This window comes from Atractosteus spatula, chromosome 11, assembly GCF_055471065.1.
Source record: "Atractosteus spatula isolate fAtrSpa1 chromosome 11, fAtrSpa1.hap1, whole genome shotgun sequence".
Lineage (NCBI taxonomy): Eukaryota > Metazoa > Chordata > Actinopteri > Semionotiformes > Lepisosteidae > Atractosteus > Atractosteus spatula.
Window position 1 is genome coordinate 15,957,584 of NC_142716.1, and position 27,482 is coordinate 15,985,065.

The window sequence follows — 27,482 nt, forward strand, 5'->3', positions numbered from 1 at the left end:
ATCATAGTCATGGAAAGGTCACTTAAGTATAACATAATTTTTTATGATAATTCGTTCAGCAATATTATACTGTAGCTCTCTACCTCAATGAAAGTTTATCATAGTTTCATCACACTTTTATTGTTTTTGCACTGTAGATTGTCTGTAGTTTTTTTGGATTTTATCTACCCACTATGCTTTTCTATATTGATCTGTGTTATATACAGTATATAGCACTCCAAGGTGAACTCATGATCCAGTGTACAGTAATATAGCCCGGTGAGGCAAAAAAACAATGACAAGGGCTTCAGGAAAAATGTAATCAATTTTCTTTATGTATTCAGCCATTACTATCATTAAAATCAGCTCTCCTGTCTCCTACACATATCCATATTACAGGTTATCTCTAAGAGGCTTACAAGTTGACACACTAAATGTACACATTTGGTGGAGAAACTCCATAACTTATTTCACAATCTGGAGTGTTGACAAAAACATCTTCAATCCAATTTAAGAGCAAACACATTCTTTCAAGGAATCCTTGCAAAAAATAGTTCTTAGTATTTCTGTCATGGTAATGAATATTTTTTATATGAAAGCCCTGTGAAATGACTCAATAAAAGGCATTTAAAGTGGCATTGGTGTGAGAATTATGATCATAAAAAATGTAACATATGAAAAACAATATAAGAGAAAGTGGCTCATAATTTATTTGTATTAATTTTTTACAGAAAGTTTCCAATTATAAATAATTTTGTATTACCTTAATTAGAGGTACCAAGGCCTTATTTATAGGTTGATTTTGTTTCCTACTGTAGACTGGATGAATTAATTTTCTGTGAGCAAATAGTCGTCACTGTTTTTAATAATAGATGGAGCAAAGCTCTATCATTAGAGCTGTGTTGCTTGGAGTCCTGTCAGTGTCAGCATATGTTTTATTAATTCCAGAAAGCTGCTTTCTAGATGAAGAGTTGAGTCATGGAGACATTTTCACATTAGGTATCTCAAGCATGGAAAAGCTTTACATATTGTGATAAAATAAGTGAGGTATCTTAGCTGATTTATCTCCAAAGCAAACACATGCCTGTCACCATCTGGAAATGATCAAGTTCCCCAGCCAGGCATGCAAAACCGCCGAGCTCACTGTGTTGTGTGCAAATAGGGGCTGCATGCTCCATCAGCTCTCCATTTTCACTGATATTATGCTCTGTGGTTTGCTAAGGAATAATGACCATCATGAGAGACTCATAGCTGAGGAACAATATGTTGACAGACAGAAAGTAATATTTAATACTGTTTTTGATCTGTGTTTAATATGAAAACTATAGATTAGTGATTTTAAAAATGTATTATGATAAAACACCAATATTTCTAGCAATGACATATGCGGTATGCATTGGCCTAACAGCACGGATTTCAGTCTACCACAGTAATTAAGGGCCAGGAGCTAGTTGGCAACTACAGCTCTGTTGGCTTTTCAGTGATTCAAATTCATCCAGGATGAAAGCATTTACTAATCACTTTTTTGCAGCGCAACATCTCTCAAAAGATAACTCTGCTCTGTCAAAAATCAGCTTTCATAAAAGTACTGCCTTGCAAAAGCAGCTTTATTAACTTCCTGTGATTAACATGCCAGTGCTACAGTATGTCTGTGTTGAAAGCATGTAATTTCTGCCTTTGTCCCAGTTACAACTCTTCAAGAATAACAAACTTGAGCATGAAGTAGCTCCGAACTTGATATCTAATATCTCCCTTCTGGTCCCTTCCTTTCCCTTACATATCGCACATATTATCTAGGTTACATTCCCCTATATTATAGCAATTTGTTTCCAAAACTGCAATCACTAAACTTCAAATACCTTATTAAGAGTAAGCAATGAACTTTGTGGAAAACCTTCTACAGTGCATACTTGATAGCAATTATTATTTTATCTTGTTTCTAACCTGACAATTTGGGAAATAGTGCATGGAGGTGACAAAAGTATTAATTTCTGAGAGTAAAGAATTGTAGACCGCATGTTAGGACCAACAGTTTACAATTACTGCTAAACAAAATGGAAATTTAATCCATATTTCTCTGGGCTAGTCATCAAGGTGACCCCTTGAGGTGGTGATGTTTAGAAACAGTCTTGGTGGAAATTAAAACACTCTGAAAGTAGTCATTGTTGGGAAAATAATGGAGTAACATTTGCTGTAAATTATTTTTTGTGAACATAAAACAGAGTATTTCTCACAATAATTCAGTGCTAGACAAAGACTGTTTGTCTTTGACTAATTGGATGAAAGAGGCACTGAGTTGCCCCATTTTTAACTAAGCAACAAAAACAGAATGAATAACGAATGTGTTCAGCATAGTGGATGCTCGCTTTAGAATTTTTACAAGAGCCCACTTGCATAGAAATGTTCAATGGGATTACAGCAAAGCATGCCTTACCTTTTACTTGCACACTGTTCTATCCAGCTCTGTAGTACAGTTTCTCTCACGCATGCAGCATTGTGAAGAGATTTTGCAATGGATCCTGTGCACCTGAATGTGTTACTGTCAACTGTAGAGAAAACTAATCATTCCTTTCTTTCATAGTCTTTTGTGCTTTGTTTATTTAGAAAAGGGTCCAATGTGGTTATAGGTAAAATTTCTGATGAGCAATGTACAGGCATGTGCTACCTTTTCAATCAACCAAAACTACTGATTCTCTATTCTATTGACAATGTACAAATTACCCACCAACCTCCTCCACATCTCCCAAGAGCATCTTAGATCACACAACAGTGATAATAACAAATACCAAACAACTACTTATTATCTCTTTGCAGTCATGCTTTACATTCTTACAAAAATGAAAATACCACAGTTCTGTAAAAAAGGGAAGAGTAACTGACATCTTTCAGTGTTTGCTTCATCAATCTTAACGTGTTACAGCATAAACTGGCATCATTAAAATCCCCTCAGTGAACACAAAGCTGATTACAGATTTGAGGTGAAAAGACTTATCCTTCTTCTTATACTATTTCTGCTTTTCAAAAGGTTTAGAATGAAAAAAAAGATTTTTCAAAAAAGCATAATTTTCTGACCACACATAATGCATAACACAACCACATGCCTCTGTTTTTGAGTTAGGGTTTTTGTTAGCAGCAGCAACAGCAACACCAACAACTAAACCATTATTTACATTTTTTAGGGCATGAGTGCAATATAACAGAGTAACTGTTCTAAGTGAGCACATTCCTTTCACAAGCCTTAGATGAGCCCACTTCCCCAGTACATACAGTACTACCCGAAACTCATGTCTTCACTTGGAGCATCAATCATTACATCATAAAACATCTACAGTAACTTGAAAGATAACTGTTCTTGGCATTTGCTTTTTCTTGCTTTAAAAGATGCATCTTTTATATTTTTCTAATTATTGTCCTGTAACTAAAATGACTTATACTGCATATGTTAGCTCATTTATTGACTTCCCAAAGCCTTGTATTACTGAATATTGTTAATAATATTTCCATTCCCCCATTTTCTAACCATTTTATCCAATACGGAGTTGTGGGGAGCCATTGGTGCCTCACAGCACTGGGACCCTGTGGTCAATTCCTGGGGTGCATTTAACTTGTATTTTATCCCCAACTATTTGTGGGTTTCCTGCAGGTACTCCAGTTTCCTCCCACAGTCCAAACACATGTTGGCAGGCCAGCTCTGTGAAAAACTGGCTCTGGTGTGAGTGTGTGTATGTTTGCATCTGTGTGTGCTCATCAATGGACTTGCGTCCCATCCAGGGTGTATCCTGCCTTCCGCCTGTTGCTTGTCAGATAAGGCTCTGGCTCCCCCAAAGACCTTGTACTGCATAAACAGATTAGAAAATGAATGTTGTGTAAATGAGTTATAAAATTTACAGTCAAAGAGTCTGTAATGAGTTCAAAACACAGAGGCATCTCCTGAACATACTACATATTGTACAGTATGGTGTCCAATAGGCGGTTGACAGAGTAAGAAGGCCTGAATCATAAGGTCTTATATTAAGAGCTGGACAGTATTCATGTACTCATAAGCATGAGCAGGAGAGCCACGAAGAACTTTGGGAGTTTAACAATTTAATTTTAAATTTTATTGTAGATTATTCCTGGACATAGTGTTCTCATAAACTTTAAACACAGGCAGAAGCCAACATCCTGCTGAAAAAAACAAAACTTCCAAACTAAGATTGTATGTTATTGTAAGATAGTATGTGTATTAGGCTATTAGAAATGCAACTGCATTCAAACCTCTCTTACTGTTAAAACCATCATGTGCTCTTTAGCGTAAATAAATCCACCATAAAAGTACTTAGGTATGAGATTAGTAAATTTGATTATTTTGAATTGCATCTAGGTTGAAGATTAGACTTCTTTTAAAAATTGCTTTAATTTTAAGTATATCTGTTATACCTATACCTGTACGTACTTATTGTATGGGATAAAGATAACAGTGGATATGGTGCATTGCAGTTTCCTTTAAATTGTACTGTAGACTGCTGCTGGGCATTGAGTTCTCATTATCATTAAACATGGGCAGAAACCAACATCCTGCTGAAAAGCTTTTGCTAAGATTAAATATTATGTCTTGCTACTGTAACACTGATAAATCACAGAGTACTTAGTTTTCATTGTGACTTTACAATAAATATCCAAATCCAGTATGTGTGCAAATTCAAAACAACAGAAAAATTTAAAAAAGCTCTGTAAAAATTTTGAAAATCAGAATGCAATGCTTAAAACTCTTGGTTACACTTGAGAGTAAATAAGTCCTCTTTGAAGAACTAAAGTTGATAATAAACCCTTTCTGATGCTTAGTTAACACATTAGCTTTAGAAACCTGCACATACTGAAGCCTATTCAGTGCCTCCAGTAAGGGAGTTGTTAAAGTAATTTACTCATGATGAAATAAAGGCATACATCAATATATCAGCATGAAATACGAAGTGCAATGATCTTAGCCAAGCAACGGTACACATGCATAAGAAAGCTATCCTTCATGATCTGTCCAAAATGTGCATCAGATGAAGTATGCATTACCAAATGATGCTTTTATTTCAGGACTATCAACAACAAAGCTGAAGTTTGCAACTCTGAAAAGCTGATGTTCTATCACATCCATATCTTAAGATCGGACAGACTCCTGTAAAGTGCAGAAAGTTGTATTTGATGTGGTCTGCAAAGAAACCTGAGTGCCAGCAGCATACAGTAGCAATCCAAGTCCTATACCATACCACCCATCCTTAAGTAATGTGATACTGTAGCTTCCTATGATTAACAGCATCAAAAGCTGGACTTTTGGAGAGAAAAAGACAAGAGAAGAATATTAAGTGACCTAGAGTCAGAAACCAACAGGAGGCCATTAACTACTTTAACAAAGACTGTTCCCCTGTGATGTGGTCCAGTCTGAACTTTGAATGAAAAGGTTCAAAGAGCTCATTAGACACAGGATGAAAATGTACAGTAGTTCCCACCAGACATTTAGGCTTACAGGAACAAGACTGCGGACTAATTGATGATGTAAGTAACAAATGAACAAAAAGTTAAGAAACTAATTTGACTAGGGGCATACAGTAGGTATATGATCCAGATAGTAGTTCTCATTTTAGTTACCAGTTCAGTTACAAAGGCAGCATCCACTGATTATTGAAATTGTGAATATACAGTAGTTGTGAAAGAAATACAAGAATGTGTTACATTTTTCTGCCAAGGGTAGAGAAACAGAATTATTAGCTGGTACCAACACTGATAACGGAGAGGGGAACTAGTGTGACTCACATTAATAAAATTGGAATAGAAAGAGTATTTGGCTGCCTTAAGGGCATCTTTGTGGACCTGTTCATGTTGTTCATAAGCCTGTAGATTAAGAGTCACCACTGCCTTCCTCAACACATGCTTCTACTTTGTTTTTGTACCATGAATGAACAGAGAATTAAAAAAAAAATTCAAGTTAACATGCATGCTAGGATAACAGCAATAAAAATGCGTTTGTTGCAGAAAACGACAATATTGTTCCATCAAGGGAACCCATTTGAGTTACTGTATAAAAGTTATAAAAGCAATGCATAAGAGGCTCTTTGACACGCCCAGTACACCTAGAGGGTGCTCTACTTCTCTCCTGTTCCTAGTTCCCTGTGATTATTCATGTCTTTCTGGTGTGTCTTGTTGTGTAGCCTATTTAATTCCTGCTTCTGCTCTGCTACTTGCTCAGCCCTGAGGTTCAGATGTCCTGAGACCTGCCTAGCACCAGGTCATTCCTGTCCATGGCCTGAGGGCATAGGTTTCTATATGGCATTTCCTGAACAGCTGAGCCTGGGCTGATCACTGTCTCGCCGCTACGCATAGGGTCTATTTTCACTCTCCTGCCATTCCACGGTTTGTCCTTTCCTACATCTGTGACACTCTTGGCCTTGTCTTCCAGGGAAGGCTGGAGGCAAATTCAAATCCATATCAAAAAGTGACTGCTTGCTCTTCTTATCTTCCTTGGCATTTGTTAAATTTTCCTGTTTATTAATTATTGAGTATGGATGCTCATTTAGTGTATATTAAGTAGTAAGAGGAAGTTAAATTCACAGTATATGAGACTCACTTTAAACTAATAATAAGGTGAATTTAGAAGATTTCATTGCCTAAAACACTTTTCTCATTACTTTGTCTTATTTTGATTCAGTGTTATACAGTAAGTCTTTTAGCTCATTGTAAATGAGTAAATGTCCTTAACTATAATCTTAATTAGTTATCTGGTTAAATAAAGGTTAAAATAGAGATTCCTACTGTAGAATACAGATGTCTCTAGAGCAAGGATACAATGTATCTGCGTTGAATGGTTATTATTCTGAGGATGACTCATAGAGGGTCACAATGTTGCAGACTGGATAATCATTCACAGCCCTGTGCAAGGCTCACTCCACTCCCACACACTCACAACGACTGGAGCAAAGCTGCCTCCTACAAGAAAGAACAGCTGGAGCAACATAAAGGAAATTTCTCAGGAAAAAAACAGCTAATTGAAGGTCAAACAGAAAAAAACAACAGCAATCACACTTCAAAAAATTGAAATGAGGAAAGACAAGAAAAATAAAAATAAAGGGAAAAAAAAGAAGGGGGGGGTGAGAATTAGTTTGCATATTAGTATTAATACAAATAAAAGCAAGGTTTAGCATTGGTCATTAAATGTTGAAGACAGATTTTAAGAAATGAATCATGCACAATTTAGTCCAAAATGAGATGTTTAAAGTCTACTTATATTTGATAAACAGGGGAATCAATGACCGGAAATCCAGCTGTGTAAACTCTGTCAATGGGGTGCTCATTACACTGTATATTGCACAAGACTGAGGGAAACAAGCACAGCTGGAGACTAAGACCTTTGTTTTTTATCAATGACATTTCTCAGGCTCAAGAGATTGCGGATATGTTATATATAGACTATATAAACAACGACTGCAGGACAATTGTCAAAAGAATGAAAATAAAATGATGGCAAATGCAGTCTGCTCGATTAGCAGTTGAAATAGAAATGGTCTCAGTGACAGAGACGTGTAAACAGCAATTCAACTGTTACTTTTCAAAAATGGATTACAGTAAAGCCTTCTGCTTGATTACAGTTTATAAACTCAGTCCACAATGGGTATCTGTTCAGCACTGGACAAAAACTAGAAAGCTTTCTGTGATAACATTTAATTTTCATAGATTATTGCATTCGTTTGTTTAAACCGAGATTTGGTATTATACTTCTTTTTCAGAAACATGGTTTTGGTTAACTTTTTTTCCAGCAAAAAATGCTGTAACACTGTCCTACTGTATGTGGTGTTCAAACGTTCAGTCCCATAAGTGGTTATTTGCATTAACGAACTGCCTGTCATTGCATCTCTATTTTATTTAATAGTTTTCAAGTTGTTTCGAAATTCTTAAGGAGCTGCAATTGAACTGTCAATTTGACCATAAGATTTTCATCTAAGCTTTCTAGTTGGCTCACACTCACTACGTTTCAGCTTATAACAAAAGTATGCTGAAGTCATCACTAAATCATGCCATTACTTCTGTTGGATGGAATATAATATTAGGCTTAGATTCCTTAATGCTATGAAGATTTTCCCTTACCACCACTACCATGAAAATATTTTTTGCAGCCAACCTACTTAATTACAATTTAAATCATGATACAAGTACTAAGAAATTGATCGAATATATTGTACAGTGGGACTCACAGGCTCGATAGGCAAAATGTTATTTTGGAACAAGCAGATGAATTTCATCACAAGCTCCTGAGTAGTCCAACAGCTGGACCTGAATACTGTTCCTCCATAACTCCAGACAAAGAAAGGAAGACCTACCCGGGCTTGTGGCAAGAGCACAAATGACAATAATTACCTAATCCTGCTTAGGTGAGATGCACTCTGTCAAGTCCAACACAGACAACAGGGAGAATTGACAACATTAGCAATCTCTGCAAGTAGATGGTGTTGGTTGTGGTGATGTGGACCAGGCTACTAAAACAGGCAACACCAACTGTTCCTAGGTACACCTTTGCCTCTCTGCTTATGTATGATAAGAGTTCTAGCACACACGACTTTTGTATTGGCAATCGAGATATGCTGATACAGGAAGTTGGGTATCTTTGGCCTTCCCTTTTGGGTCAAGGTCAGAAACATTGGTTGAATGCATGTATTGTAGTGCTGCTGGGTTTTCTAAAAACTATGTACTGTATATGTGTTCATAACAAGGGATGAAAGACAGGAAAGCAAACTGAGATGGGACTTCTTAGAGCAGTGCTCAATATCAGCCAGCAGCTATATCACCCTGCAACTCACGACTGGTAACCCACTGAAGCTCAGCAAGTGTGAGCCTGGTCAGTACCTGGATAGGAGACCCCCTGGGAAAAACCTAAGGTTGCTGCTGGAAGAGGTGTTAGTGGGGCCAGCAGGGGGAGCTCACCCTGCAGCCTATGTGGTCCTAATGCCACAGCATGTGACAGGGAAACTATACTGTTAAAAGGCGCCGTCCTTCCAATGATACATAAAACTGAGGTCCTGACTCTCTGTAGACATTAAAAATCCCAGGATGTTTTTCGAAAAGAGTAGGGGTGTAACCCTGGCGTCCTGGCCAAATTTCCCATTGGCCTCCTAATATTTCATTACTCTGTTCTCCTCCCCACTAATAGCTGATGTGAGTTGAGCGTTCTGGTGCATTATGGCTCCTGTCGCATCATCCAGGTGGATGCTGCACATTGGTGGTGGTGGAGGGGAGTCCCCATTACCTGTAAAGTGCTTTGAGTGGAGTGTCCACAAAAGCATTATATATAGTATGTATGAACAAATGTTAATATTATTATATCAATTGGCAAATGTCTTGGGTTTTGTGACATCTCCAAAGAAAAAAGGTTGAAGTTTGAAATGGCTCACCAACATTTTTTTATACAATAGGTTTTAAAGTTGTTTTGGCTTCGATTCACTCTTTGCTCCTACCCATCAAAATACTTGACTTGAAGCCAGGGTATCCCAAATGAAATTTGCAGAGAATGTGTAGGAGATCGGAAGGCTGCTGAAATTCAGTGCTAGAGAGATAATACCCTCATTTGAAAATGTACATCTATAGCATTCACATTCAGCTTTTATTTAGCATTAAAAACCTGACTTGTGCTTGTACTGTATTTTTTATACCACAGATGTTATTGTTATACTTAATTCTTGAATGTAAGAGAGTTACTGATTCTGGAAAATTTGCGTAGTATGAGTCTTACTAAGAAGATGAATCAAATGTTTAATTCAAATGACTGTGTGTAATATCAATTATGGTTTAAAAGTATGGAACTGCTATAATAACTAAAACCTGTTTTAATTTATGTATCTATTCATGTTAGACATAACCTTGTTTTTGTATCATTAGCAGTTTGATATTTTTTACATGGGTATTTACAATATACAGTTTTGGCATAATGTACTTCAGGTGGAATAAATCACTTGTATGAAAGCACTACAAGATGAAAAAATGACATTTAAGTTATTCTTTTATTTATGATCATGAGCAAGCTATAGGGTTTTTATACAATGTACAAATTATTTAGAACAGTTGAACACTTCATAATAATATATACATTTTATTACAAAAAATACTTTATATTCAGTCTGCAAACCATTGCTTTACAAACAACCATATTCTATAGCCAAAAAGAAACTCTAGTTGGCAGCAAGTCCAGTGCATTTTAGATTGTTTCAATGGCTTTTCTTCTATCCCAAACCCAAAAAACATTTAGTTTTGGCAAAGTCTATGTACTATTTCCATAACAATTGAAAAAAACAACTTTCCTCAAACTGGGAAGGAAGTCAAGTATTTCTTACCATCCCCTGCTTTCAGAAACAACACAACAGCAAATAAAAAACAGCTAAAGAGCTGCAAAAGAGAACAGTTGTTTTCTTTCATTAGCAATCAAATTATTTCAGTCTCAGTCTGAACTCATTATAGCATTATGACCTTACAGCTGCCGTAACTTTAACATTTTTCTTTAAAAATAACATTGAGTACCACAATGCACATATATTACACAGTACATCCATTGGGTACAAAAACATTTGCAACATGATCTCACCTACACCAAGAGTTCAATTCAAATTGTGCAGAACAATTAACAATCATTTGTGGGATAAATAAACTGTTCTGATTCTTCCTCATCAACATTCAGAAAGTGTTTGAATTTTTTGAGCTTCAATTATCAGTTAGCCAGGAAGCCCAAGACAAAGAAGGACTCACAATGTTAAATCTTAAAACTTAAAAATAATACAAGCTGCAACCAAATTTTGAACAGAAACAGGAACCTTTCAAGTCAGATGAAAGTAACCTTTTTTTACAGTAATTACATACACGGTAGCTGAAAACTGAAGAAAATAAATAAGTTCAGCTTCATACAACCAATTAAAATCAATTGCCTGTTTATATGCAGATACACATTTTATTAATTTCAAACAGACCTTGTTTTTTCTATATTTTAAGATAAAGGAGGGGGTTAGTAATTTAGTAATAGTAATAGTGAACAACTTAAATAACTACAAAGTTAATAATGTAAAAAGACAATATCAGACAAAATTCAAAATTATGGTTGCAGAAGCATTAATTTATTTTAGGTGCATAAAATTATCTTAATGAGCCGCAGAATTAGTTCAGTGGCCTGGGTCTGTATGCAATAATAGTGGTTCACATGATTTCAGAATAAAAACACTTGTCTCTGTGAGGTTCCTTGGCCAAGTAGTGAATTTCAAGCAAAGGTTCGACCCTAAAAACAAAAGAGTTTTTATAACATTTAAGGAATTAAATACTGAAATGTCCAGCTCAGGAGAATAGTAGGAAAAAATACCTAAGTCTCTGAAAATCCCTCTGAGCATTTTCCATTCATCAGGAAATGGAAGGTGCATTGTACCACATACACACTGCCAAGATTTCTCCAAACTCAAAAAGAAGGAAGCTGGTCAGGGATGCCACCATGAAGTCAGCGGTGACTTTGAAGTTACTACAATATTTAATGGCAAAGCATTTATGAGATACTAATAACGTGGCAAAACAGTTTATAGTCAGAATACAAAAATGGAAAATTTTGGTCTAAATGCAAAGCAATATTTACTGTATGGCACAAACTTAGCACAGTGCATTCCTATCGTAAAGAATGAAGGCAGCATTAAGTTAATGGGCTGCTTCTCATCAGCAGGGACTTGTCAGGATTGAAGGAAAATGAATAGAGCAAAGGCAAATGCTAGAAGAAAACCTGCCTCTGTTGAAAGCTGAGAGCATGGATGAAATTTCACCTTCCAGCTGGAATATGACACAAAGCACAGGGTAAGAGCTGTAGCTGAAAGTGAAAGTTATTGAGTAATAACAGCAGAGTGAAAGTCTTAAATTTTACAAGAAAATCTGTGGAAAGACTTGAGCTTTGCAGTCGATTAGCAACCCGAGAGTAAACCTACCAGCAAAGTTGCACAAAAGCTGGTTCTCAAAATGTTGGTAGAGATTTACCCAAAAAGAATTGTGGCTGTATCTGCTGCCCAAGCTGCTTCCACCAAATTGAGAAAATTACGGGTCTGAATATTAATGCAATCAACATATTGTAACTCATTTTTTTCTCTTTAGTTTTTTGCAGCTCAGTTTTGGCACTGATATTTCCCTGAAAGAGTTCAACTTTATTGTTTTCTCATGATAGTCCCTGCTTTACTATTCAGCTTAAAATCCTGGGACTAGTCTTAATGTCTGTTGGCACTCTGTGGCTCCTTCCAGAAAGCTGCAACACGGGTAGAAACGGATCATTTAATTGAAGAGGAGAGTACAAAGAGCAGCAGCAGCATGGTGGTTAGGGAAGTGAGACTCCTAACCAGATCTAAAAAAATGAAAAGACCAATCTGACAAAGAAATATAAGGGCTCACATGGGGTTATTGCAATGTGAAACTCAGTCGTTTGCTCATCTGAAATTTCAAGTAGTGTGCCACTCTTTACTGGATGAATGGGGTGGAGATACAGTTGTGATGCTGTATCTCAGGTGGTACAGTAAATGTTAATTTGGTATATAAAACAAGATGCAATGTAAAAGTATTCTATTGCATAGGTACAGTATGACCTCCAACCTTGTTCATGGAGCATGCCAATCAAGATATCCATACAGTATATGTCAATTTAAATCACCTATAATTTAATGATTTGGAACACTTGTTTAAACTATGAATCAATTAAACAACTAATGAAAGGAACACTGGTCCTTGAGGACTGAGAGATATTCTAGTTTTTGTTCCAAATTAACTATAAAAGTCTTAACTGAACACAAATTCTGCCATGTCATAAAAGGAGAACTCAAGAGACTTGCCAGGACAAGCCTTCCTTTGCTATCAAATCACCAGGAAGTCAATTAGATACCCTTTTTTTCCTCCCACTGTTGTAACTGAACAGCTGTACACATATAAAGGGATGCAGCCATTTAGACATAATCAAACATTTCCAATCAGCATGTTTTCTCAGCTTGCAGACTTGAGCAGTCACAGAATTAAAACAGTGTACCACACAATAATGTCTGCCTCACTGCAAAATAAAATGCAGTTTGACAGTGAATCAGCACTTAAAACAATCAAAATACAAAACATGCCAAGTCAGAGATTACTTTGCTCAGGAAGGTCATAGGCACATACAGGCTTAAAGTGAAATATGTGGCTGCAAATAGGATGCATTATTTACAAGGCCTTTGAAGAGGATTACAAGATTCAATTCAACAAATGTACAGCCTTGTAGGCTTTAAGCAAAATTCCTTTATATGATTTACACACATTTGTATAACACTAAAACAGAGGTCTGTAACCCTGATCCTGGAGTTCTGCAAATTATTTCAGGCAATATGATCTCTACATGATGTAATGTAACATATTATATGCTTAATCAGTCCTTATAATAACATACAGGTAGTTCTTGATTTAGGCATTCTTAATTTGTGTGTTTTTGATTTAATGCACCTCAAGAATGTATACCACTTATTAATTTAGAACCGCATGGTTCTCACTGTAACATGCACACTTGTGCACAGCCAACAACAGGCAACATGTTTGATGAGTTTGAGACAATAAAAGCTGCATGTACTGTACTCTGCTGTGTGCAGAGATGAATAGCATCGCTCGGGTGACACACAGACAGGTGGTAGTCTTTGTCTCAGTTTTCTTCTGGCCACTGTTCATCTCCGATCAACTCACACTTACAGTACTAAATAAATCCATAAAAGGTCTGCAGTGTCTTAGTCTGTACCTAATGCTTGTTGTATAAAATCTTAAATACAATTCTAAAATCCTAAAATAAAAGTAAGCCAATATCTGGAAAAATCATAAAATAGAAATTAAATGCAAAGAATTTATCAATAAAACAGTGTTAATAAAAAAGGCATCTAAAAGGTTCACAGAGTAAAAGGACTAAAGATGTGCAGCTCATATGTGTCTATGAGCACATGACAACGGTTTCCTCCTCACATTTTATATTAAATTGATAAACATTAACAAATATTTAGTTTTAAAATTACTTTTAGCACAACTATGCTACTACATCTTGATGATATGATACCCAGAACTAGTTAATCAAGAACACACACCCCCCTATTTTTATGCACAATGATGGGGTTTAATTCTTAACTTGAGTTTTTGATTTACATGACATTTTTCAGGCTCATATCTTCATTTTAAATGGAAAAATACCTGTATTCCTCTCTAATCTTTTACAATGTGATGTATAAAATGTGCACGGCTATGGCTTGCAAGACCAGGGTTGCAGAAAAACTGTGCTAACAAATATATATAAATTGACATTACACCGAACTTTGCAGCAAACATCCACGACATCATTTTAATTACCTATACAGGTACCTCCATAGAGTGATTAAAAATGTAATCTTGTAATAACTATGCATTGACAGCTAAACATTTTTTTTTCTTTTTAAAGAAGTTAGATTTGCTTTATGCTAATGAATTCAGACATAAAATATAAAAAAGATGCCCTGGAAAACTAAATACTCTTGCAGTCTTGATGAACTCCTTGGAAAATACCTCCTTATTTAGCAAATACTCACAAACAGGTGAAGCTGTGGTATGCTTTCAGCCCTGATTTTCATGTTTTAAAAAATACTGTATTCCATTTACCTGGCTGTATTTAAAAGGAGTCCTTCATTTATGAAAAAAAAACAGCTATGTCAGTGCTTTGCTTTAGGACAATTAGAGCTATCTTCTACATCTATACTTCATGTGGGGAAAGAGGCTGCCAGACTACTTTCCAGTCTCTGCGCCAGATTGCTTTTGATTTTGATCTGTCTATTGTGCAAGGCAGACAATGCCATCTGCAAGAAGAATCACAGGCATGGAATCTGACAATGCCACAGTTATGTGTACAAATATATAATTACCTATATAGGCCTTCACATTAATTTTATCATCCCAAGGACAAACTGATTCTTAGTGGTTGTATTAGAAAATTTTACATTTATTGAAAAAGATGATGGATACCAGATCTAACCATGTGTTTCCAAAACCAGAAATTCAAATTATACCAGAAACTGCAGAACTGATATTGCCTGTGTGTGGGGGTATTACTTATGATCTATTAGGGCCACTTGCACATGTAGCTGCATATTTCTCATAAGAAAGTCACATCATCCTGGGACTGCACCCAGCGCCAGTGGGCATCATACTCCATGTGGATTTTGCTGTTGAGTTTATACCCTTCTAAATCGATCTTCCCGTTCTTATAGGGCTTCAGTTTTGGACTGCTTTTGCTCAGCTTCTCTGCTAAACAGCTCCTGGTGGAGTTTGCACCAGGCTGCTCCAGGCCATCTGCCTGTCTGTCCTGCGTGTTTTGTTTGTCTGGGTTGCTGTTGCCAACAGCCCGCTGCTGAAGATGAACAGGGTCAGTGGTGGTGGCAGCTCTCCTGAATTCTGCAGCTTTTGGACGCTCCAGGACTGCTTTGGTCCAGGGTTGCTCCTCTTTGGGGCGCTGCGTTCTGAATTGCGGGGAGCTTGGACCCCCGGTCTGCCCCACATCCCATTGTGTCTCCATTGTGAGAGGGCCACCGGGGACCAGTGGAGTGGCACAGATCACAGACTCCGAGCTGGAGGGGCAATATTCATCCATTTCGTCAGCAAGGGTGTCCAGGTAGCTGCCAATGGAGATGTTGTCCAGCTTGTCATTGGGGTCCTGCAGGCTGTTCCAGCTACCCCTCCAGGAGGTGTCTTGGCTCTCCACCAGGCTGTACTGGCTGCTGGTCAGACTGCTGCAGCGGCTAGTCAGGTTGCTCTTGTCCTCCAGGATCCACTTCACGGCCTCGATTCCCTCATGGACCGCCACCAGCTGCTGCAGGATCTTCACATCGATGGAGCGCAGGTAGGCCTAGAGAGAGGAAGGGTGATGCAGAGGAGGAGGAGAGGGAGGCAGTAAGGAGAAAAGGATACAAAGGGGGAGAAGCAGACGGAGGAAGAGCAAACACAAAGAAGCAGAAAAATGAGGAGAGAGTAATCAAGAGAAGGCAAGGGAGAAAGACGTAGGGAAGGTTAATGAAAGGTAGGGAAAAGGAAAATGAGAGAAGAGAGAGAGGCATAAGTGGTTTGATTTTCATGAGACATAAAGATTTTCGAAAACACTGTTATACCTAATGTTCACTATACAAAAGCAATTGCTATTGTCTCACTGTGGACTATGCAGTAACTGTATCTGAAGCCATTGCCCCTTTCTTATCTAATCAGAAAGAATATTAAGACCTATAAAGAAACAGTACAGTTCAGGCAGGATAGCAAAAAATGTTTTACACTTTACCAGAGAATAACAGTTCAAGAGAAGGTGTATTTTCACCTCCGATAAAAAAGCTAAATCTCTGCAGCACTTGACAGCATGCTCCCACATCAAAAGGCACCACTCAACAACTGTTCCAAAAATATACTGATCTTTGGATCCTAGTGGGTGATGTAGGATGTTTGCCAGTTTTTTTCACCTCTGTTAAGTTGCAGATTCATTACAACAAAATGCCACCTAGAGATTCACTATAGTGCTAAACACAGGTTGCAAATGGCTCCATTTTAGTCATAAAAAATGCTATTTAAGTAACATGCTTTCTACATTTAACTCATTTCCTGTATTCAAGAATTTTAACACTTTTGCTTAGAATATTTAATAGGCCACGTTTCCAGCTGTCCTCAGCTGTGATAAACCCAAAGGGACAATCAATACTTCACTGACCCATGACCTATTGATTACTGTAGCACCTCACCCCAGTCCTTGTACTTCATTTTCCTTTATTTTAGTGTCCACATCTCTCTCTTATCTGGAGTTACTGTACAAATTATAAACAGAATATTTCTCTTCTACAGTTAATGCATCATTGCATTGCTGTGACCATCAGCCATATCACCCTGCAACTCACAACTGGCAGCCCACTGAAGCTAAGCAGGTGTGAGCCTGGTCAGTACCTGGATGGGAGACCTCCTGGGAAAAACTAAAGTTGCTGCTGGAAGCGGTGTTAGTGGGGCCAGCAGGGGGTGCTCACCCTGTGGTCTGTGTGGGTCCTAATGCCCCAGTATAATGACAGGGACACTATACTGTAAACAGGCGCCGTCCTTCGGATGAGACGTAAAACCGAGGCCCTGACTCTCTGTGGTCATTAAAAATCCCAGAGCGTTTCTCGAAAAGAGTAGGAGTGTAACCCTGTCATCCTGGCCAAATTTCCCATTAGCCCTTACCAATCATGGCCTCCTAATAATCCACATCTATGAATTGGCTTCATTACTCTGCTCTCCTCCCCACTAATAGCTGATTTGAGTGGAGTGTCCAGAAAAGCGCTATATAAGTGTAAGCAATTATTATTATTATCATCATGTGCAGTGTATGTACATATACAACCTTCTTAGCAAATAGCTTTCACAACTTGCAAACTTTCAACAATTACCTGAGTTACTATATTTTGCCAGAACAGATCATACAAGACATTATAAATATTAAACAAAAAGAAAACCACAATTTAATATTCTCCAAATCAAGAAATAATTCCCGCAGGACTAACCTGGAGGCTTGAGACAGACTGCAGCACAAACCTAATTATAACCTCTAGTGACTAGTGATATTCTTTTAAGTCTGTTTGCTAATATGAATCATATCAAGAGTATTCAATGGGGCAGGCTAGACAATTGGTCACATGCCATGAATTCTTTGAAGTGAAAAGGAAAACTCTGCATTGTGGTATGGAGGCTAGTGCTGACAACTCACAGGGTTCATTCTGGACCAGAGACACTTCTCTGAAGAGTTCTCTCCACATTAATGTGTGTTTTTCCCTAGGTGCTGGTTTCCTCTTTCTTTCTAGCTTGGTTAATTAATGTCTCTACATACTTTTGTGTTTATGACTGCCCTATGATGGACATACATCTCATTCAGGATTTAGCCCTGCGTTGTACACTAAGCTTTGAGGACAGGCTCTGGGGTGCCTTAACACTTTCCGGGAATAATTGCCTTTTTAATAATGGATGGATGGAAAACTCTGTTTCAGATAAGATTTTTGACTTCTTTTTTATTGGAAATAATTTCAAAAATAATTTTAAATAGCTGCACCTAAAGCTCATTTGGAGAAATAGATTTCAAAATGTATGATTGTTCTCAAAAACTGAAGGAAAGTAAAGGGGGAAATGCACTCAGCAAAAACATCTCAAGAGTTTCTAGCAAATTTATGCTGATGCTCAAACTTTTGGAAAAAAACAGTGCAATTTACATGTAAATCAGACAGTATTCAGAGACAGCAGGATTTGAGCTGGCAGGGACAATAAGAGCAGAATGAGGTTCAGCACTAATGAGAGTGTCATAAATATTCCTGAGACCAATGTAATGGCTTCTATTGATTTAAAGGTGGCAGCCATGCACTATCTGCACAGGGAGTGCAGAGGGTGAGGGGGAAGGGGAACCTGGGGTTATTCTGAATGGGTCAGTGGGCCTTTGCCTTCCATGGATGAGAAAACTCAACCGTAATTACCACATATCATCTGGTTCATACAGATCTGTCTAATCACTCCATGCTTGTAAAATTCATTTTCTCCTTGTAGAATGTTTGCACTCCAGTGGCCAGTCAACAGCTGTGCAATATGGATACAAAGTGTTGTTGTGCTACAAGGCAGGGTGACGTGGATACTGTACGTATACTTTGGGGTACTCCAGATCTAGTGTATAAGAAGTTGGTTACTGCAATGAAAGTGCCAACTCCCATGTTTCAAGTGATTAAAATAAACCCTCTGTCAAGAAAGTAAAAATTCTACTGTAAAAGTCATCCAAACATTGCAACTGACCATAGACTATTACTCTGAAAATTTAAAGAGCCAGCTTAGAGTTTGCATCTAAGTAGTCTCACTCTGATTTAATCTGCAGAGAAAAATAGCCGACTGCAAATTTAAAGCACAAAGTGGGCCACCAACATCATCATCCAGTTGTAAAATTTTAGAGAATGTTCAAAACTTGTCTTAGAGATTTCTTCAGAAAAGCATCCTGTTATTTGCTGGTTACACAAAAAAAGATCCACAACAAATTTTAACTGGTAATGTATACTTTAAAGGCTTAGCAATTATAATTGATGGCGATAATTTACATTATGAACATTAAAGGATATTTCCAAAGCAATCACAGAGGTCAGTCTGGAGGTTCAGAAAAAGAAAATGCAAGATCAAGGTTAAATAATGATACTGAATCTGCAAAACCGAGGTGCTGATGCTGCCAAGACACTTCCTAATGGACATCTAGACATTGATGCAATGCAGCGTTTTCTACAGCACATTAAGCAGATTGTCAACATAGATTCTGCAATGCCCTTTAGCAATAAGCACATCTAAGGAATTCTCTCATCATCAAAAATAAGTTTTTTTTTAATTTAGTCAAATTCATTAACGTAGAAACCGAAAATGAACGACTTTGCTATTTTTAAGCAGCTCGCTTTCTACTGCTGTGCTCCTATTTCATTATTAGCAAGTGGATTAGCGAGTTATTCGGTCATACTCATTTAGGATGTGTAATATCATATTAGAAAGGTTCACTGAAAAAATGTATTCAATGCAATTATGATACAACTTGTTTTCCTAACCCAATGTGAAAATGACATTTGTCTATATCATAGAACTGGCTATCATAAGCTGTAGGCACAGGACTCCAGAGGTTTAGAAGACATTTCTATCACTGAACTTTAACCTCTCCTATTATATTTGACATATTTCTTAAATTTATTCCCTAAACCGGCTCAATTTACAATTTTATACTACCTTCTGTCCCACAAAAATGTTTTTTTTATTATCATGAGTAATGTACTGTCACTGCTCCAAGTCAGCAGCTCAACTTGATAACCCAGGAGGTGTCGGAGAAGTCTTGCCGAATATTACCCGATTAAAAGGATTAACACAAGCCAATCCTACCAGAATTACAATACAGAAAAGACACTGTAGAGTTGTCAGAGAGGCAATAGATAGGTCCCTCACCCTATGAGACCAGTTAAACTTTATTACTTGCTTCATCTTGCTTTACTGAATGTTGCACAAAAATATTTCTGAAACACTACACTGAAATGTGTGAAAATAAGTTTAAGTTCAATTCTCTTAAGCAAAATTTAAAAACAAACTAGGGCATTCAGACTGCCTAATTTTGCACATTTGTTTACAAAGATGCTATTGTTTTGTTGTTTCACTAAATGACAGAACCTTTTGGATCTCACTGTGAAGTACTCCTAGGGCAAGACAGACATTTGTTGCATCAATAACTGTAGTTGAGAAATAAGACTAGTCTGAATAAAGGAATGTAAATATTTGCTTAAACTAATAACAGCTGTCCTCAAAGTAACCTTTCCACGACCTTCCTAGAGTTCACAATGGGGAATGAACAAGACTGAAAAAGCTTTAGAACTCCATGCTACAGCCTGTCTAAACGCAACAACTTTCTGTTGTGTAATGTGCACAAAAAACTGCACTTTAATATACCTAATTGCTCTATACATGTGGCACTGCAGTCACCTCTCTGCTGAGTCTTTGTCGGTTTCTGTGTTTGTGTTATTTATGCAGTTTATAGTAGTTGATTAAAAACTGTACATTTATGACAATTATGGTTGGGATATTTTTCACATTTGTAGGACTATTTCGCTAACCTGGAGAAGCTTCATAGAGCTGGTACTGGGCCAATCAGGAAGAATGCAATACAGTCAGGATTTTCTCCCATTGTGCCGATACTCAAACGTGTTATTCTACCAAGACGGCACCATACTGTAAATATTTTGATTCTGACATGGATAATGACTAGGAAAAAGAAGAAAGAAAGGTGGTGTGTACCAAAGACTCACGAAACTTCAACTAAATCGTATACCTCTACCTTCTATTATCCTGGCTAATATGAAATCACTCAGGAGTAAAACAGACAAGCTAGAGGCCAACGCCAAATTCCTATATGAGTACAGAGATGCCTGCTTGTTGGCAATAAAAGCAGGATGTGGAAATCGACGGCTTTGGAGCACCTACTACAAGGTGGAGATGTTTGTACATAAATAAATCCTACACTGCAACACTGTGAGACCGAGTAACTGAGAGAAAGTGTCTAAGATCCTTACCTCAAACTCTCATCAATCTCACTGTGTCCATTTTACCACCCTAGAGATTTTTCTCAAATTTGTGTGACTGTGTGGTCATTCATCTAAATGGCCAAACGATTAGGGTGGTGGAGAAAATTACCCAGACTGTTTCACTCAAGACACATAAATTTGCAGATGACTCTTTTATTGTTAGTTTGTTTGGAAGCAGATGAATGGTGCCATGGCCCACTTGCAGATGGACTTGCCATTTGGTGCGAGTAGAACTATTTACAGCCGAATGTGTCATGTCCACCCCAGCTCCAGCACTACATGGCAGGCTTAGGTTACTGTGGTAACCGGCCACACCTCCACTCTCCTGTCAATGCCGGTTACCATGGATGCATAATCAGACTGAGTCTGTTCACCTGTGTGCCATTATTAGCACCCCAGCCCTAGATAGTGCAGGTTACTTAAGGTCAGGTCAGACTGCACTGGTCAGCTGATAAGCTGTTCCTGTTCTCCAGTTCCTGTGATCCTGATTTCCTGTATTCCCTAGTTCCTGGTTGCAACCTCTGTTCCCCTGCTCTTAAATTTCTGAGTTCCATTCCTGTGTTCCCCGACCCATACCTTGTGTAAATTCCCAAACTGCCCTGTCCAGACCTGCTCCGGGACCCCTCACCTGTGTCTCTGGCTTCCTCTCTGTTTCCTTGGTTAGACTCCGCCTGTTCCTGTTACTACATCTTTCAGGTTTTCCCCTGGTGCTTTAGAGAGTGTTCGGTTCGATCTCTCAGCTTTTTACCCCCATCTGCATGACCATGACTAGAAAAGCACCGCTTGGCAGCAACCCATCTGTCTTTGTGCTCTTCATAGCAAGTCACACACATAGTGCTCAGCCCGGCCCTAGTGCACCTGGTTTGCTCTACTGTATATCTCCCTCCTACTGTGATGTTCGCCTCGCATTTGGGTTCCTCCCACAACAAAGGTCTGTCTCTCCCAGCCACCAGAATGTCGAACATACAGTAACAGATTGTCTCTAAGACCAAAGACATGGCAAGTGATTTCAGGAAAAACCCTAAGTCCTCCACTCAAACCTGCACCAGGGGTGAAACACTGGAGATGGTAGAGAAATATAAGCATTTGGGAACAGTTCTAGACTGCAAGGTAACTTTTGAGGCAAATGTATTTTGATTCTATTTTCACAAAGGGCAACAGTATCTATTTTTCATAAGGAAGCTTAAAAGTTTTAAGGTTGATAATTCATTGTTGATCATGTTTTATCAGTCTTTTAATGAATCCCTCATTTGCTGGTTTGGAAATCTGAATCCAAACTGAAATCTGAATATGAAACTGGGGAGTGATGGGAAGGTCACTGATGCTGATCTTCCAGTCCTATCCTACATCTATCATTTCTGAGTTTTGCATAAAGCATATTCCATCCTAGAGGACCCTCACACCCTTTTTTGTAACAAATTCTAATTACTCCCCTCAGAAAGCAGGTACAGAATTCCCAATTTAAAAACAAACAGGCTTAGGTTCTAGCTTATACCCATTGCTATAATCTTGCTCAACAGATGATTCAAAAATAAAATGCAAAAAAAACCTCCTAGACAAAAAGATGTTAAAATATTTTACCTTCTTGTTAAATGTGTTTATTATATACAGTATAATCATGCAAAGGTCAACATTTTTCAATTTTCCACTCTTTTTGTATGTTTTTGTTTCTTTATATAGAAACTTAGTTTCTTATTAACTTTCAGACACATTACTTTTAATTACCAATTAATCCTGACAGATTATTATTTTGCAGTATAAACTGTATGCTCTTAGCTTCATGGATGTGTACAGAAAAACAAAAGATGTTGTAAGGAGCACCTGACAGTGAGTCAATTAGATTTAATTCTGAGGTACTACAATACCTCAATACAATATATTGGCTCCTTGTGTACAGTCTTGAGATGTTAATTAATAAATGACAAGTTGTTAAAACAGAAGATGCAAGATATTGGAAGTGTTGAGACTGGCTGTTCTTTATACATAAATTGCAATTACTGATTGTGTCAGATGTCTAAGACCTTTTCACAACAGTGTGTAAAGATTTACATTTGATTTCAGGACTCACTTGCTATATCACACCATAATTAACATATATTTAAAGAGGATTAGAAATACAGTATGACTCCCTATAAAATATTATTTCCAAGTTCACTCATGTTGAGTGCCAGTTACAATTTAAGGGCTTTCCCTGATGCTATAAAAACTGATTAATAAAACATGATACATAAACAAAACACAGTGATGCTTCCTTAATAAACTGGTCTCTGAATCTCTGAATATATTTAATGGATACTTTTCACATGCATAGTGCTCTTTCACAGAAATTTGTAATGGGTGGTCTTATAGTGTTCTATATTACAACTTTGTGATGAAATTCCCACGGTTTTTATGTCTTGTATAATTGCAAAAGCAACTGTAACACCCTTATTTCACCATTATTGCTTTCCATATTTGAGTTAATTGCTCTGCACGTCACCTGAATATACAGCATCTCTTGTGAAATTTACAATTTGTGTGATTGTCTGGTATGGAGATCACTTCTAAAGGGATTCACTGCAAAGTGTAATGCACTTAAACACATTGAAACAGGATTCTGAGTGGTCTCTATCATGGGACAACACTCTACATACAGTGTATCATCATCTACAGTATGTCTTGAGCCTCACCAGCTCTTTGTCTTTGATTTTGTTTTCAAAGTCACAAGGTAATGTTTTTAAAATGTGTTGCCAAAAGCGGGTGTGACAACCAAAACTGTCCATTTTATTATAAATCGATATAATATATAAACCATGTCTTGAGAACTGAACTAGATTATCCAGAGTTCAAATCTTAAAATCCTTAAATCAGTCAATCTATGAGTCATCTGCCTTATGTTCTATTAGAATACCTTCCAACCCTCTAGTTGTGTCAATGACTTGCATTTGCGAGATAAGTGTAAAGATAGTTTGGAGAAAAAAGAAACAAAATGAAGCCAAAGCCTTACATAACATATGGTAACAACTGTAGGTAATCATCCACCCACAACTCAGACAGGTCCCCAGACAACAATATATTAAAAATCTACTTCATTGCCCAGCAAAGGGTTATTAGTTGACTAATAGATGCATATACACAATTTGTTTAATTCAGGAAACTATTAACTTGATGTCGCTCAGAGTTTATTGGTTATGTTCGTATTTTTAATATGACCCTCGTATTAGATGAAGGTTATGGCTTGGGTTAAATCTAGACCCCCCTGATCATCTTCCTACCTTGTAGGTTAAAAAGATGTTATTGGCAATGCAGAGAAACGTAGAGATAATATTGATCTTCGCGCAAAACGAAAAAAAAAATGAATACAAATCCCCTCTTACCATTTCGAGTTTTAAATCCCTGATTTTTTCAGCCAGGCCCTTCTTCCCCGATTCTCGGTCCATGCTCTCCGATGTACTGAACTTGCCGTCTGCGAGATGCAAAGTCGAGTCTTCCCGCATCCATCTGAGCAGTCCATCCGGCGTTTTCCTCCCAATTTTAATTTCCAGATCTTTCAAATCTGGCAAGGACTCACTAACGCTAGCTTCATCCATTTTATTGCCCGATTAATTTATTAATATAATTCGGTGCTAAAAACTACACAAACCTGTGTAGTCCGAGTGTGTACAGTACCTCGCATGCAAAATAATTATAAAATAATTCACGCTGGTTTTTAGCTGCCGTGGTGCAGAGCACCAACCATCAATGAGTAAGTAGCATCTACAATATAGCATTAACAGTGTAGTGCATCCCCTGTAGTAAAAACCTAACGCTGGCGACTATTTCATTTGGATACTGCAAACACAGTAGTTTTCAATTTGACAAACGAGCCTCCATTTTCATCTAAACTCTGAAGAGTCCGCATGCCGACTTTTTATTTTTTTATCTTAACGTTTAAATGTTTAATATTGTGCCTCTCTTAAAAGAACCCGTTGACAAGAGCAGCCCATTATCCTTAAAAATTCAATCTATGTAAACACTGGATACATACTGTACCAATTGAAAATCTCCAGTCAAAACGGATCTAAAACTTGTTTAAGTGACTTCGTCGTAAAGGCCAGCACAATTACTTAATATTTCCTTTCTTCTTTCATATAGATATGCACAGTTTGTAAAGCCGAAATTGTCAAATTATACACTTTCTACCCAGATACACTAATACAGATTCCACCTGCATGGACCGAGCCGCCGCAGAAAAACAACACCAAGAGCTCAACTAAGCTACCGTAAACAACCTGATAGACGTCCATCTTTTGTTTTACCATAATATACCTAATATACATATATGAGGGAAATTATTAGGTTTGTTTTTAACGATCTGTGAAAATTTACTTATAACTTGAGATGTGGGAAACAAAAGAATATTAAAATCCGTTGTCTAGCTAATGTTAGTTGTCTGTTATTTGTTCAATTTTAAAAGTTCAAAACGGACCAGAAGACCACATGAGTGAAATGGTGAGTCACTGTATCTAATACCAGTTACAGGAGGTACTGATGAACAAAAAGGATTCTGGGAGTCGAGATACTCAGCCCACGCCATTGAAGCAGATGCCCTGTGATCCTTTCAAAAACAGAAGAGGGAAAAACCCTATACCAATATGCTGCTAGCAACCAAATGAGCAGCATCCTCTCATTTTGTAACCTATGCTTTGTTCTTATTGTTCCCAGACACTGAACATCCTGCTCATTGTTTTACTGTGTGTTGTTTGGAAATTTTAGATGGTTGACTGTAGCTGTAAAACTGACAGCTGAGCATGAAGCAGGCTCAGAGGTGAGGCCAATCATTCTCACAGCAAAGACAGGACACCTGGCAACTCTGTCTATTTCCGTCCTGTACATCTCTTTCGGGTCTTACCAGTTAAGTATTTCAAAGCTCCTCTCATCCCAGTGATCACAGTGAGGAAGCTGTGATCAGATTAGCCTCTAGCCCCTGACATTGCTTTTAGAGGAAGACAAAAAAAAAACGTCCCTGTGACTTTGACATTAATGCTTCTTGCCCAGTGATGTGAGGTCTGCAAAGTTTAAAACAACTGTTTTCAAAATGGAGGCTGTCACTCTGATATAAGCAAAGATGGATTGTGCTATTCCACCAGGCTTGCCATTTTTTCTTACTATTGCAAATACGGAGCTGTACTACAGAACTACAGAAAGTACTACAGAAGCTGAACACAATGTGAGACAGGGAATCAGCCTTCCAATCCCACAAGTGTTTAAGGAGAACCACTCAGTGCATGAAAGGCCATCAGCATTGACCTTTAATACATTAGATTACATGCTCTTTAAACTGGTACATGTGTTTCTGGTTTCCCAACACGATAGCAGATGTTCTTGACATTTTCTGCATTACAAATCCTTAATCTAGTGAGCCAGTTCAAATGATAAAATTCAACACATTTTCTAATGGTTGTTGGCTCAAGAAGGTCTGTCCTTGAGTGGGATGAGATAGCATGCCAAGGACAGAAAAAAAATATTATCTCTAGGGAGGGTAGGAGGAGAGACAGGGCACAAGGTTCTCTGCACACATCTTGACCTCTGTCCTCCAAAAATATCAAATTCAGGATTCTGAGGTCGATTGTCAAGACACTGATCTGTTATTTTCATTTTGATCATACTGTGCATCGGCATTGCATTGGCAACCCTTTTGGCTGTTTATAATGCACCTGCCAGCTCAACTTTAATTGCTACTGTACAAATCATTGCAAAGTAAGGTATGAGCAAGCATTCACTCTCTTTAAGATTCAGTCTTGGTATCATCAGTCCAGACTCATCAGAATCAGTGATATTAAAGAAAAGGCCAAACTTCCTCATCTGTGTAAAGGAGGAATGAAATCAGGTGTCTGGGGCAGTTATATGCTGTGCTTTGTTCAGCATTTCAGGGGCCAGTCCATTATAGAAACAGCTTGCTGTGAAGTGGTAAGGCATTTTCTTTAGATGGCAGTGAATATTTTCTTTTTAAAGCTGAGTGGAGATTTGGCGTCACTTTCACTGTATGAGGCACACGGCTACATTAGGCCAAATGGATCCACTACAGTCAAAACTTTCACCCATTAAAAAAATGATGAGGCACAAACAGTTTAATGAAATACAGCACTTTCCAGAGCAGTTGAAATGGTTCGGCACATTCCTGATACACGGTTTCACTCTGTTTCTGTGGTGATTCAGATCACCACAGAAGGGTAAAAATAAAAGGGTTTCTTATTTTTTAAATGTGTTTCCTAAGAATGAATTGGCAAGAAAAAAAAGATCAGCATGAGATTTATTTTGTTTAGAAAAGGTCACACTAGATTAATGCAAATGTTATGATGTGATAATTTTACTTCAAATACATTTCTATATATTTGAAAATATTCAATAAATGACTTTGGC

At 37.6% G+C, this 27,482-nt stretch overlaps 1 protein-coding gene across 1 annotated transcript; it reads right to left on the reverse strand.

Annotated features, from left to right (window-relative positions):
* Window positions 1-9,976: 9,976 nt before the first annotated feature.
* On the reverse strand, window positions 9,977-25,339 carry lurap1 (leucine rich adaptor protein 1). The gene is made up of 2 exons (XM_088927914.1): window positions 24,458-25,339; window positions 9,977-15,871 (listed from the first exon to the last, which is right to left on the reverse strand). The coding sequence occupies exons 1-2, from the start codon at window positions 24,668-24,670 to the stop codon at window positions 15,122-15,124; spliced, it is 963 nt and encodes a 320-aa protein (XP_088784040.1). The 5' UTR covers window positions 24,671-25,339; the 3' UTR covers window positions 9,977-15,121.
* Between the last annotated feature and the right edge of the window lie 2,143 nt (window positions 25,340-27,482).

Bases quoted from the DNA above. Each gene is read 5' to 3' on its own strand.
- lurap1 (XM_088927914.1), bottom strand. From the start codon at position 24,670: ATGGATGAAGCTAGCGTTAGTGAGTCCTTGCCAGATTTGAAAGATCTG. The intron at 15,872-24,457 runs GTAAGAGGGGAT...TCCTCTCTCTAG, and splicing joins GGGATTTAAAACTCGAAATG to GCCTACCTGCGCTCCATCGA.